The 12,899-nt window shown below is 46.9% G+C and overlaps 1 protein-coding gene across 4 annotated transcripts in view; it reads left to right on the top strand.

Moving 5' to 3' along the window:
- Positions 1–12,789, top strand: part of LOC100147112 (liver carboxylesterase-like) — a 31,639-nt gene extending 18,850 nt beyond the window's left edge. For all 4 annotated transcript variants that reach the window (XM_070262950.1, XM_070262951.1, XM_070262952.1 and 1 more), the window contains 7 exons: positions 2,328–2,366; positions 6,131–6,271; positions 7,891–7,971; positions 8,223–8,370; positions 10,962–11,093; positions 12,067–12,139; positions 12,414–12,789. In XM_070262950.1, coding sequence (XP_070119051.1) covers positions 2,328–2,366; positions 6,131–6,271; positions 7,891–7,971; positions 8,223–8,370; positions 10,962–11,093; positions 12,067–12,139; positions 12,414–12,594 — 795 coding nt within the window. In that variant the 3' untranslated portion in view covers positions 12,595–12,789. The remainder of the gene's footprint in view (positions 1–2,327; positions 2,367–6,130; positions 6,272–7,890; positions 7,972–8,222; positions 8,371–10,961; positions 11,094–12,066; positions 12,140–12,413) is intronic.
- Positions 12,790–12,899: the final 110 nt, after the last annotated feature.

The raw sequence follows: 12,899 nt of genomic DNA, 5'->3' as shown, positions 1-12,899 counted from the left end.
GGCTGTCCAAGCCTCCCACCCTGTAAACTTGGCCTCAGGCTTGACCATTTCAACTGTACCCTCACCCCGGAAAATCTAGTTGGGGCACTTTCTCACCTCTCAAGAGCAATGTCAGCGTCTGGATGTGAATGGCGAATTTCTGGAGTTTTTTGGCATGATATATCAGAAACGTTAGCAAAGTCAAAAAATAGCATAATAAACAATTGTGTAATAATCCCCTTGCTCTATCATAACTTACTGTGTTTCCATTCTAGTTTGCAGATATATGTTTAAGAAAGTAAAAATTGAAACATGACATATTCCCAGAGGTAACTACCATCCTGAATATTAGGGATGAGATTATTAAGAACAAAGATTTTCAAGAAGGTTGTCACAACTTGTCTTGGCTAATTTAGAAACTACCTCAATTATTACCCAGTGGTGGCTGAGTTTTCTAGATTTTCAGAGACTCTGTCTCAGTTGTGTTCTAGGATAACTATGTATCCACTCACTTGTCCATTCAACCAAGCATCATCCATTCATCCATCCTTTCATCATCTTATTATCCATTTATCTACCAATCAATCCAATTCATCGATCTCCTTTCATCAATCTAATATCCATTCTTCTACAAATTTCATTCATCTATTAACAACCATCCATGCATCATCCAGCAACTGTATATTCACTCCATCCTTCATCCTTCTAAGGACAAGGATCCATCCATGTCCTATATGCTAGCTATCATCTACACATTCATTTGTCCATCCAATTCACCCATACTACATGTGTTGACCAACTCCATCCAGCCATCCATCCATCTGTCCATCCATCCACCATCCACTCATTCATGCTAGGTGTATGGGCGGTTAACAGGGAGGCTGATGCAGACATGAATCGAATGCAGTCCCTGTTCAAAAAGAACTGTCCGAGGAGAAACACACCATATGCTTCATGGGCTAAGTGTGATGGGATTATAGAAAGGAGAAACACTTATAATAGTCAGCAGGGATGCTTCACACAGAAGGTGAGATTTGAGGATTGATGGATGGCTATGGCAGTGTGTCATCACAGGGATAGACACCCAGAGAATACAGCATCTGGAACAAACAGGAACTCTTCTCTTTGTCGGGGGAGGGTGTGAATGTGAACCTAGGAGGATCTTGAAGCCCTGAGCACTCTGTCTGGACCCTGGGCTCCTGAGGATACTACTCGGAGCCCCAGGACAGGCCTCTAGCACTTGATGCTGCTCTATTTTCATAGCTTGAGTTCACTGTGGCCTTGGGGCTTTGATCCTGGTTTCACAGGCTCAACTAAGGTGACCAATGGTTCAAAGAATAAAAGCACGACTGTCTTATTCTGATGCCTGGAAGGAGGAAAATTCATTTCAGCCTCCTGCATGTCACACAAGAGGAACTAGTGTTTACAGGGAGAGTTGGTGACTTTGAGAAAACCCGGAGAACCTAAGAGCCCATGTCATCTTTCTGAGATTTTCTGAGATCATATGGTAGTGCTTCCCTCATTATCCACTCTTCTCAAAACACACACACACATACACACCCCCCACACACCCCTGGCTGTTATGGCTACAACCCATAATAGAGGGACTAAACTGATCACTTGCTGCATACTGGTCAGAACCTGTTAGTTACAGTGTGACATTCCAGTCTGTGCAATCTTGGTGAACACACAACACAAGTGAAGTGTAGGGTGGGGTGAATTTCCAAGAGCTTGTATGAGTCAGGACTTTCAAACGCAAGATGGGAAAACTCATCTCAAAGTGTCTTGAACAGAAGAAGGAATGTGTTGTGACAGACTCTTAGGTAACTACCTGAAAACTAAACTACAGTTCAGGAGCAGGGGGCTACAGGTGCCGCTAGATGCAGATTCACATATGATATTGTTAAAAATCTCTCTGTCCCCAAGGGAAGTTAAAGACAGCAATAGCCCTCTAGACTTGCATCCTATCTGCTTCAAATCGTTGTTTCCCAATAATTCCAGAAAATATTTGGGGTAAACACTATTGAACTGACATGGCATGGTGCCCATCCCTGGACTAATCTCTGGTCAGGGAGATGGGGCACCCCAGGTCACATGTAGATGCCTGCAATCGTGGGCTGAGAGTGGGGAAGAGTGAGGTCCCCCAAAGGGAAAAGAAGGTGTTGTCTCCTGGGGGAACAAGAATGGGAAATGGATGGAGGGCGGGGCACGCGCCACCACAGACGTCCTCTCCAGAGCCCCTCCACCATCCTACACCTGCACCCTGTGCTCATGCCCAGGGCAGCCAGGGTGTCCAGCTTTTCTCCAGGAAGCCTTCTCACCTACATCCTCTGCCTTTGTCTTCACAGAAATTTTTCACCCTTGATTTCCATGGAGACCCCAGAGAGGTAAGGACGGATGTTTTCTTTTTTTTCTCTTCTTTTCTTTTCTTTCTTTTTTTGGTTAGGAAGATTCACCCTGAGCTAGCATCTGTTGCCTATCTTCCCCCACTTTGCATGTGAATCACCACGGCAGCGTGGCTGCCATGGGTGTTGTTGGTCTGTGCCCGGGGAAATGCACCCAAGCTGCGGAAGTGGAGCGTGCTGAACTTAAGCACAAGGCCACAGGGTCAGCCCCAGGACCCATAGCTTTAAGCTCCACTTAAATATGAATGAAAGAATTCTCCCTGTGGACTCATAGTAACTGCCTGTGTTCATATTGCTGAGGCCCAGAGAGGGACCATGACTGCCTGGATAACACAGCCAAGAGTACATAAGACTGGATCATGTTCCCCTGACTCCCAGCCCAGTGCTCCCAGTCATCAAATCTGTTTCCCCTTGGCCCAGCTAACCCTCTTCTGGTTTACATTTCCTGATCCCAACAATGACCCCAGGGAGAAGCCTGGATTAAAATTTCCACTATGGGAAGGTGGAGAAAACTGGGTAAGGGGTTTCTCTGGAGCCTTCATTGAGGAGCCCAGATCTTCTCCTCGAGGCTGCAGGATTGATTAGCTGTGAAGGCTGCACCATCTTCAGGGCTGTCCGTGAGGGAGCCAAGAATCTCAGTCTTCAGGACACCTCCGTCCTCCTGGATGCACAAGAAATTCTTAGGAAGGTTCTGAACAGAGGAGTGAGGGAGTGAGTGACCTTGGATGTTACAAAGGGCTCGTTGATGGCTGTGCTAAATGGAAGGTGGGGAAGGGGCAGAGCAGATGCAGGGACAGCAGCTGGGGGGACCCTGGGCTGCAGCAATCCAGGCAAGGGGTCATGGCGGCTTGGACAAGCCCACTGCAGAGGGGGTGTTGAGAAGGGCTTGGCACCTCAATATTTTTGAAGTAACAGCTCACAGGATGTGCTAGTGGACAGGATGTGGAGCAAAAGAAGAAGAGAAGGGATGAATCAGGCCACTGGGTTTTTTACTTGAGCCAGGTGATGCAGGAGCCCTACACAGGGCAGCCACCTGCAACCATACTGGACAGCAGTGATCACTGCCATTCCCACTGTTGTTCATGTCTGTCAGCCCCGCAGGATGCCTCCCGGATCACGCCCTCATGGTCTGTCTCCTGGACTTTCCTATCTTCCACCTCTACTCTCCGTCCTACTACCATGCCCCACAGGGCAGCCAGACTTACCCTTGTGGACCCACGTCAGGGCATGTCACCCCCTCTTAAAAGGCTGACCCTCCTTACCAGACAAGTCAGCTCACCTCCATGGAGTTATCTTTCAAAGCATATCTGAGTCCCTGCTCTGTGCCGGACGTGGTGCAGAAAGTGTGCTGCACCATGTACTCTCTCTCTGTCCACGTCCCACAGCCTTCCTCCAAGCCCAGGGCTCCCGGGGTCTGAGGTTCCTGGGATTTGTGCTACACACTGACACCTCGGTCACTGTGCTCATGCCATTCGCATTGTTTGGAATAGTCTTCATTCCCCAGGCCCACTGCAGATGGGAGGCACCTCCCTCATGTGGGCTGCCGTGTGTCTTCCTCACAGAAGGAGTTGCTCCTCTAGGCAGCTTCCCACAGCAGCCCTTTCTGAATCGCACAGCCTTTTGTAGACATCAGTGGTGGCATCCTGATCCTCTGTTCCTATTGTCAGCCATATTGCTGGGCTTATGGGATTTGGGCCCTTGTCCTGCTGAGTCAGATCACTTGACACAACTTCTCCTCTGCAGCCAGAACTGGCCGGTCTTCATTGGCCCTTGTGGAGCAGACACAGGTCCTGGGAGTCACAGGGTCTCAAAGCCTGGGGATTATCCAGTTTCGCCTGCCATCCAAGGGGGAATATGACACATAGTATGTGGAGCTGGAAATATGGCACAAGGGGGTGGGGTCTATGCAAGGGATCTGTAACAATGCTGCTCATGAATAATATCTAATGTTTATCCAACCCTTTCCAAATACCAGAGACTGTGCTGAGCATTTTGCATGGGTTCAGCCATTTAAGCCCCACAACAACCCATCTTACAAATGAGGAAAGTGAGGCACAAACAGGTGAAATCACTTTCCCAAGTTACCAGCTAGTTAGTGGCAGAGGCAGCTTTCGAATCCCAATAGTCTGGCTCCAATACCCATGCTCTTAACAACTTCTGTGACCAACTATGAAACATAACTGTACCCAGAACCAGCTTCTTAGACAGTGATATGTGAGTGAGGCCCTGCTGAATCTGTGATCGTGTAAATATTTTTCATCAAAAGTGAAACCTAATATTAATACATTTTTCAACACAACATGAGCTCATCCCTGATTCTTTTACTCCTGCTGCTTCTCTCGGATAGGGAGCCAAGTCTCAGTTTCAGCACCTTGAGCGTTCGGGAGCTCACTGCCTCCTTCAAGCAAATCACTTATCAAGAATAGCTCATGTTTAAATACAGGTACATAGCTACAGTCAGTTGTCATTGATCGTGAATTCTGTATTTGTGAACTCACCTATTCACTGAAATGTATTTGTTACCCAAAATCAATACTCGGGGCACTTTTGTGGTCATTCACGGACATGCACAGAGGGGCAGAAAGTGTGAGTCAAGTGATGACACGTACGTTCCCATCTGAGATCCAACAAGGCAACACTATGTCTTCTTGTTTCATCTATCATACTATTAAGAAGTGCCCTTTTCACAGTCTAATTAGTGCCACATTTTTCAGATTTTTCTGCTTTCTGTTGGTGGTTTCTCTCTTTAAAATGGTCCCAAGGATAGTGCTGAGGGGCTGTCTAGTGTTCCTAAGCACAATAATGCCATGATGTGCCCAACATGGGAGAAAGTCCGTGTGTTTGATGAGCTTCGTTCAGGTGTGGGTCACAGTGCTGCCGGCTGTGTGTTCAGTGTTAATGGATCAACCCTGCAGCCCATCCAGAAAAAGGAGGAGGAAATTTGCCGTGAGACCCCTCTGGAAAGGCTAGAGTAACATCCATAGCGTGTGATGAAGCTGTGTAAAAACAGCTGCATTTGTGCTTTCATGAGATGACGATGGATAAAAAACGGTCTTATGTGGCACTGTGATGATGCTGGAGGCCAAGGAAACTGCAGTCACATTACCCAGGGCCTGGGAAATGTGGAGCCCTTCTATACTGGTGCTTTATTATCAATAGCAGCTACCGATAACTAATCGTGTGTAATAGATGTGTATTACATCAGATGTTTTTAAACACTTGTAAACCAGGGTGGGTGAAAATGTGACCAGAGGCTCGCAGGAACCTGACCCTGTACTTCCCCCGGGAGAACCAACCTGAGAACCTGGCTCAATGTTCACTAATTCAGGGTGCACAGTGACTTACAGACCTAAACTACCAGGAATAATGAAGACTGACTGTAGAGAGAGAGATACCCATAGATAGACATACACTTCAAATTGAAATATACGTAAATATGCATGTGTACATACATCTCAACATTTCAATCTATACACACAAATATATGTAAATATGGATATATATGCATATATATTCCCATTTGTGATTGACTTGCCCCCATCACCTTACCATCTCTAGCCCCTGGTCGAAGTTCTGCCCTCCGGAGTCATACAGACTTAGCCTCCTTCGTTAGGATCTTGAGTTCTGTGGTGTCTGCCGTGAGCACGCAGCTCTGTGGTGCCGGCCTTGCGCTCAGACAGGTGGAGATGCGGAGGCAGGTGTTTCCTTGAGAGACGAAGCACAGACACTGTGCTCCCTCTTCCCAGAGCCATCCCTTCCTGCCCACTGTGGTTGATGGAGTGCTGCTGCCAAAGATGCCTGAGGAGATTCTGGCTGAAAAGACGTTCAACACTGTTCCCTACATCGTCGGAATCAACAAGCAAGAGTTTGGCTGGATTCTTCCAACGGTGAGAATGTGCTGGTCTCTTAGACTCACCTCCCCTGCCCTTCACATCACCTCTCCCAACTCAGGTCACAGGATCTCCTCCTACTGTGGAGCCCCTCCGGGGTCCAGGACAGCTGTCCCCTTCACACAAGTTGACATTTCCTTGGCAACCTCTGGAGGGCCCAATTCTCACCTGGGTGTGTGGCCCTGAGGTTCCCTCTCCCCAGACACTCTCTGATTGTGTTCCAATCCAAGAATCCTGAAATGTCCATGCTGGGAGGCCTGTAGAAACAATCACTGGGCAGATGAGAAAACTGAGGCCTGGAAAGGAAAGGAGCTCGGGGGTGAAGGAGTGTGAAGCCGCGGCCCTACAGCCTCTCCCCTTGGGCCTGGCGCCTTCATGGTTTCTCCGTAAACCCCACACACGCTCCTGGTCATCCAACTGCAAAGATTCAGAGGAACTTGCTTCCTCTTGACTTAAAATGACTTCTACAAGCTAGGAAGAGCTTTCCCTTCTGCCAAAGATAAACAAAGCGCATACTAGTTGACATGATGAGGACAGGTTTTATTCATTTATACCACCGCAGTAGGGAAAAGAGTCCAGTGTGAACTGAGTTCAAGTCCCTGAAACTCAAGTTTGGAGTCTATTTAAAGGGTCCCTGTACTCAGGGAAAGGCTACGGGGTGGGAGTGGGAGTTTGCACTTGCCTAGGCTGCCAGGATTAGTTAATTGGTGCCTACCCAGGGGAGAAACAAGCTCTCCTCTCTTTGTAACAAGGGGCATTGGTATAAGTTCTAACAAGGTGTCCAGTGTACTTAGGTCTTTCTCCCATCACAGGGAATTAGAGAGAGCAAGAGTCATCCCCTGAAATCTGCATTTCAAAGAGATGGCTCTCAGGTCCTTAAGGAAACTGTTTGGGTGATAGATTTACATCTCAAAGGGCACAGGAAGGATTTGCAATTGCAAGCTTTCTAAAGTAGATGCTCTAACAGGGGGTTCAGGGACCTACCTACCCATCAGCAGGTGTGGCTGGAATAAAGGTTAAATTGCCCTGGATGCAGGGAGCTTTCTCAGGCAGGAGTTTTAAAGGGGACAGGGTCATTCTAAAGACAGGGCCTTGAGCTGCTAGAAGCCTTGATAGAGTTTGATCAAGTCCCTTACAGCAGAGGTTTGGATGGAGTCATTACGTGCAGAGTTCTGCAGTTCTCACATCAGAACAATTTCGGGGTTACACTGAAGGACCAAAGCCATAACGGCAGGATTCTGGGCTTCCCCTGTCAGCTGAGCCAGGGAGGGTATTTGTGAGCTCTCTGTCCTCTGCCTAGAGCCCTCCACTTCTACACTCTCACTCTGTCTCAATGACCGTTGTGAGGACTGTAGCCTGACGTATATATACACATACAAACTGCAAAGGACTGGGACAGCTTCTTTTAACATTTACTTTCTCCTTTTTGCACTCCTTGAGTTTCTGGGTCGAATAAGTCCTTTTGATGTACTGAATTTGCCCAGCTTATGAAAGACCCATGCCCATCAAGACGTGACAAGGTGACCGTCAGCCTGCATTGGTTTGGTTGGTTGATCAGCTTGGTTCTTCTTGCTAATTCTCAATGATTCACAACTGCTTTACCATTGTTTTAACAGTTGATGGGTTACCCGCTCTCTGAAGGCAAGCTGGACCAGAAGACAGCCACGTCTCTCTTGTGGAAGTCCTACCCCATTGTTGTAAGAGTCTAGGGAATCACAGGAATTGGCTGAGACCAAAGAAGAGGGGCTTGCCCCAAATCACAGACTATTAAATGGCAGAAGGAAGACTGTTGCCAGAGGGTTCTACCCCCATTTTACTACCTTTCCCACCTGCCTCGTGAAGTAAGGGGTGGTTGCACAGGGCTGGAGAGGTTCACCATTAATGCAAGAAGAGAAGCTGTGTCATTTGCCAGGGGTTGGTGGTCACTGTCACTCTTGATCCATTTCAGAACATTCCTGAGGAACTGACTCCTGCGGCCACTGAGAAGTATTTGGGTGGGACCGATGACCCTGTCAAAAAGAAAGACCTCTTCTTGGATTTGATTGGAGATGTGATGTTTGGTGTCCCATCTGTGACTGTGGCCCGTCTCCACAGAGGTGAGTCCCAGAGGTTGCACAGCAAAGGGCCACTGACCCCCCCAGCTTCTCAGTTTGTTCTGCCCACCCCTCAGCATCGACAGATATGTGGAAACTGCCAAGGGTCAGCCCTCTGTGATCAATTCCACATGGCCAGGGGTGGGACACGGTGCTATTTTGGTTCTATCAGAAGCAAGCTCTGAGAAAAGGATCTGAACACAAGTAGTTTACTTGGGAGGTAATCCCAGAATCCACCAGTAGAGGAGTAGAGAAGTGACACGGGAAGGGGAAGGAAGGCAATTCATGGTTCCCTATCAAGCAAATGTCAACTGTGGACACTGGAGCTGGGGAGCTCTGGGAAACCTGCAGAAGATATTCTCAGGGTTACCTCGTGCGAACAGTAAGAAACTGGGGCATTTATCCTCGAACTCTCATGAGTCACTGATTGAAGGCTGTTCTCAAGGTTAACTGGTTCCCAGGTTGGTGCTTTGACCTGCTGCACATGTGGGCAGAGTGGTCTCTGATGTCCAAAGGCCTCCGGCAAATAGCTATCAATGCTGGAGATGGAAGTCAGGGTGGCATCTCCAGAAGTAGGGGATGTGGTGAGGCACCGACAGCATCTGCTACAGGGACTCCTCACCTGAAATGGTGGCTACAATTCAAATCTTGGGAAGATGTCTTGGAAGGGTTCCAAGGTCAGAGCTAGCTGTCAACTAGTTTGCTAACCAGTGGAGCTTGGGGTACACTGAAGCTAAGCATAGGATCCAGAGGGTTGTCCCGGACCAAGAAAGTCAAGAGGAGTGAACAGTGGGTGGTGAGAAGACAGGTGAACTGGAGAATGTCAACATCTCCAGCTGGCCCTTGTCCATCCCACTGTGTGCTAGGGCTACCAGAGGACCTTCCACTTTGACCCAAGGGGTGTGGGATCAGGGTGGGTGAGGTCACCTAGACAGGAGGTGTCCCTTCTGGGTGGCTTTCTGAGGTCCTCACAGGACCTTTCCTTTTCTACGAGCCCCTCTTCACCTAGTCTGCTATCCAGGAAATGGTTCTCTGGTCTAGACCTCTCCCTCTAACCTTGCTGGGAGGGTTTTAAATTTGGGATGTTATAAGCCTGATAAAAATTAGCTATAGCTGAACTACTATGTACCCAAGCACTCAGGACAGTACCACACGGGTGTTAGTTACTGCTTCCTCCTGCCCTGGGTCCTGATGAATCTCTTCAGCAAGTGGACCATGAGGGTCAAATCTGTTCTTTCATAAACTTGTTCTTGGATCTTTCTATGTGTCTGCTTTGTGATATCCCTGGCTGCACGGTCTGCTGGTCCAGCCGTACTGGACTTGTGTTTTTATCTGATATCTCATGACAGTGACTTCAGGGTCTTTTGCCAGGAGGACACAAATTTTATCAATATTATTCTTTCATGTTCGTGTTTGTCTCATACTCCTTTTGTTAAAAAAGAATGTTTCTGAATATAAAATTAATATATAATAAAATATAGTATCTTACAGCTGTAGAAAGTTTTGAAAATATGGGAACGCATAAAGTAGAAATGAGGGATAACTCATAAGTCCTCCTTCTAGCTATAAATTTTTGATATATTTTCTTCTAATAACATTTCCATGTCTTATATATAGTTTAAAAATTAATTGTATATATATATATTTGTTCCTGGAACACTATGTTGTAGGCATTTCCTAACTGTCCATAAAAACTCATGGAAAACCTCCATTATTTCATGGATTAAAATTGACTTTAGTATTCCTGTCCTATTGGATATTTAGGGTGGCTCCTCATATTTTTGTGCTACAAAAACATTATGCTCAACCTTACGTGCACAAATCTTTATCCAAGTGTCTAAGAATTATCTTAGGATTGGATTTTAGAAGTGAAATTACTCGACTGGACTGTAGGAGCATTTGAAAGTTCTCCATATAGACTGCAACACTGGTTTGCAGTGTATAGGAGGCAGGTTTCCTAACTCTCTCACTTGGGACAGTCAGTTTAAAACACACAAATAATGCTGCCAGTTTCGTAAGCCGCTCCTCACCAAAAAAAAAAAAAAAAAAAAAAGAACATCATGCTCTTTCAATTTGCATATTTTTGATTACTAGGTCTCTCTTTACACATAGTCTCTCTTAGACTATGTGTAAACTCTATGTATATAGGGTTCTCAAGTAGGAATGCATCAGTAGGCAAAGTGGTTAATGTGAATTGACCTGGTGCCCCCATAATAGTTATTTTGCACAGATATACCCAGAGTTTCAACATTCATTCATCCATTCAATCTTCATTCATTTATTCATTCATTCAACAAATACATGGATCACATCCAGCCCCATGGCCACCATTTACGCACTCTTAAGCAAATCACAGAACTTTTCCAAATTATGTCTCTATTATACTGATAACCAGGGGTTTTGTGTAGGGCCGCGTGTGTCCAGTGCACAGTTGACACTCACAATGGACAGCTGTTATTAATATTGCTGTTGTTGCCTACTTAGGATCCTGGGGTGCCACCAATTCCCTGAGTGTTCAGAACCCCTGGAGAACTTGATACCATCAAGGTGTGCATCAGGTCAAATGAACTGTGCGTTAATCCATGTCTTCTCAGATGCTGGAGCCCCCACCTACATGTATGAGTTTCAGTATCGCCCAAGCTTCTCATCAGACATGAAACCCAAGACCGTGATAGGGGACCACGGGGATGACGTCTACTCAGTCTTCGGGGTCCCGCTTATCAAAGGTGATGGCTGTTTGGTTACTACAAACTTGGACTTATAAGATCTGGGTTCAAATTTTGGTTTGATATACTTGGCAAAGGTCTTCTTTCTCTCCAGGCCTTAGTTTCCAGAATTCACCATAAGAGAGTTGAACTAGAAATGTTCTCAACCTTTCTCTTGCTCTATGATGCATGATGGAGAATGTACATGCATGTGCTCTCCTCCATGTCAACTAAAGAATACAGACCTGGGCATCAATATGGCAGGTGGTGGATTACCTGCTGGCGTCTGCTCAACGGCTAGAATGCCACGACTCAGAAAAACATGTCAGAATGAGTGAGAGTAAAGTTAGAATTTGTGTTGACCTTGAATCAGGGCTAACATGTGTCTGTCTGTCTATCTATCCAGCTATCTATCTATCTATCTATCTAAAACTCATGCCTTATTAAACTTCAAATATTTAGGAATGTAATATTTTAAAGAAAACTTTTCACCAATGTCTTCAATACCTTAACTATCAAGAGTTACAGATAACTTGTACCTCCCTCGGACCAGTTTGTAACACACCAGAGCCTCTGGGCATTTCCTGGTTGGGTGACTCCCTAGGGCCATTACAGCTCCATCATTTTTCAGATTCTGTGCATATGTGAGTGGGTGAAGGAGATTTGAAAAGACCCAATGGAGCGCAAGCCTGGAAGGCTGGGTTGCTCTAGTCTGCCAAACCCTGGGGGGCACGGGGGGGGGGAGGCGTTGTGTCTCTGAAGGCAACCTGCTCATGGATTGACGACAGCCCTTTGCTGAGTTCTACATCAGTGATTCTCAACCTTGATTTGCACATAAATTACCCAGAAACTTCTTAAAATGCATCTTCTGACTCAGTGGGTCTGGAGCAAGGGCTCAGATTCTGAATTTCTAACAAGCTTTCAAGCGATGCTGCTGCTGGGGCCCCATGAACCACACTTTGAGTAGCAAAGGCTTTTTGTCTCCTTGCCACAGAGGGTGCCTCAGAAGAAGAGATCAAACTCAGCAAGATGGTGATGAAATTCTGGGCCAACTTTGCTCGGAATGGGTGAGCTTGGCGGCAAAGTGGGAGCAGGGTTGGGAAGGGGTAAGGCATGTCTAGTAGAAAGGCGTAGCTTCTAATATTTGACGGTCAAATTCCTGGCCCTGTGACCTCCGACATAGGAGCTTTCTAAAAATGGACAGGCTGCCTAGGGGATGGTGAGCTCCCTGTCTCTTACAAGCCTCTTGGCAGAGATGACACCAGAGGTCCCTGAAAATCTCAGAAGGTTGTTGGAATCACACGGTAACTTTGGGGAATTTGTATTTGCTTCTGTTCCCAGGAACCCCAATGGGGAGGGGCTGCCCCATTGGCCAGTGTACGACCAGAAGGAAGGGTACCTGCAGATTGGCATCCCCACCCAGGCAGCCCAGAAGCTGAAAGACAAGGAGGTGGCTTTCTGGACCAAGCTCCTGGCCGAGGCAGTGGAGAAGCCACTCCAGACAGAACACATTGAATTGTGAATGGATGGACCAGCCAGCCTCAGGGGCCCTGGAGGAACAAGGACAGCCGTATTCTATAGAAGATGTTTCTGGATCCAAGTAGGTTCTTATTGTGGAGGCTGGGGAATTCTCTGGTGGGAGTGGGCAGAAGCCAAAGAGGGGGAACTTCTGTATCTGTGGCCTCAATTTTGGGAATAAATATTCTTTGGACACTAAGTCAGAGTCTGTGTCTTGGACAGGAGATTAAACCGTCATCCTTAGAGAGGGAAAGATGAAGACAGAGGGCTCCATTGACAGGAAGTTGCCTCTGCTGGGTCTGGCTTGGC

The sequence above is a fragment of the Equus caballus genome, chromosome 3 (assembly GCF_041296265.1).
Source record: "Equus caballus isolate H_3958 breed thoroughbred chromosome 3, TB-T2T, whole genome shotgun sequence".
Classification (NCBI taxonomy): Eukaryota; Metazoa; Chordata; class Mammalia; order Perissodactyla; family Equidae; genus Equus; species Equus caballus.
Note: the sequence above shows the minus strand (reverse complement) of the source record. Positions and strands in the feature narration are given on the sequence as shown.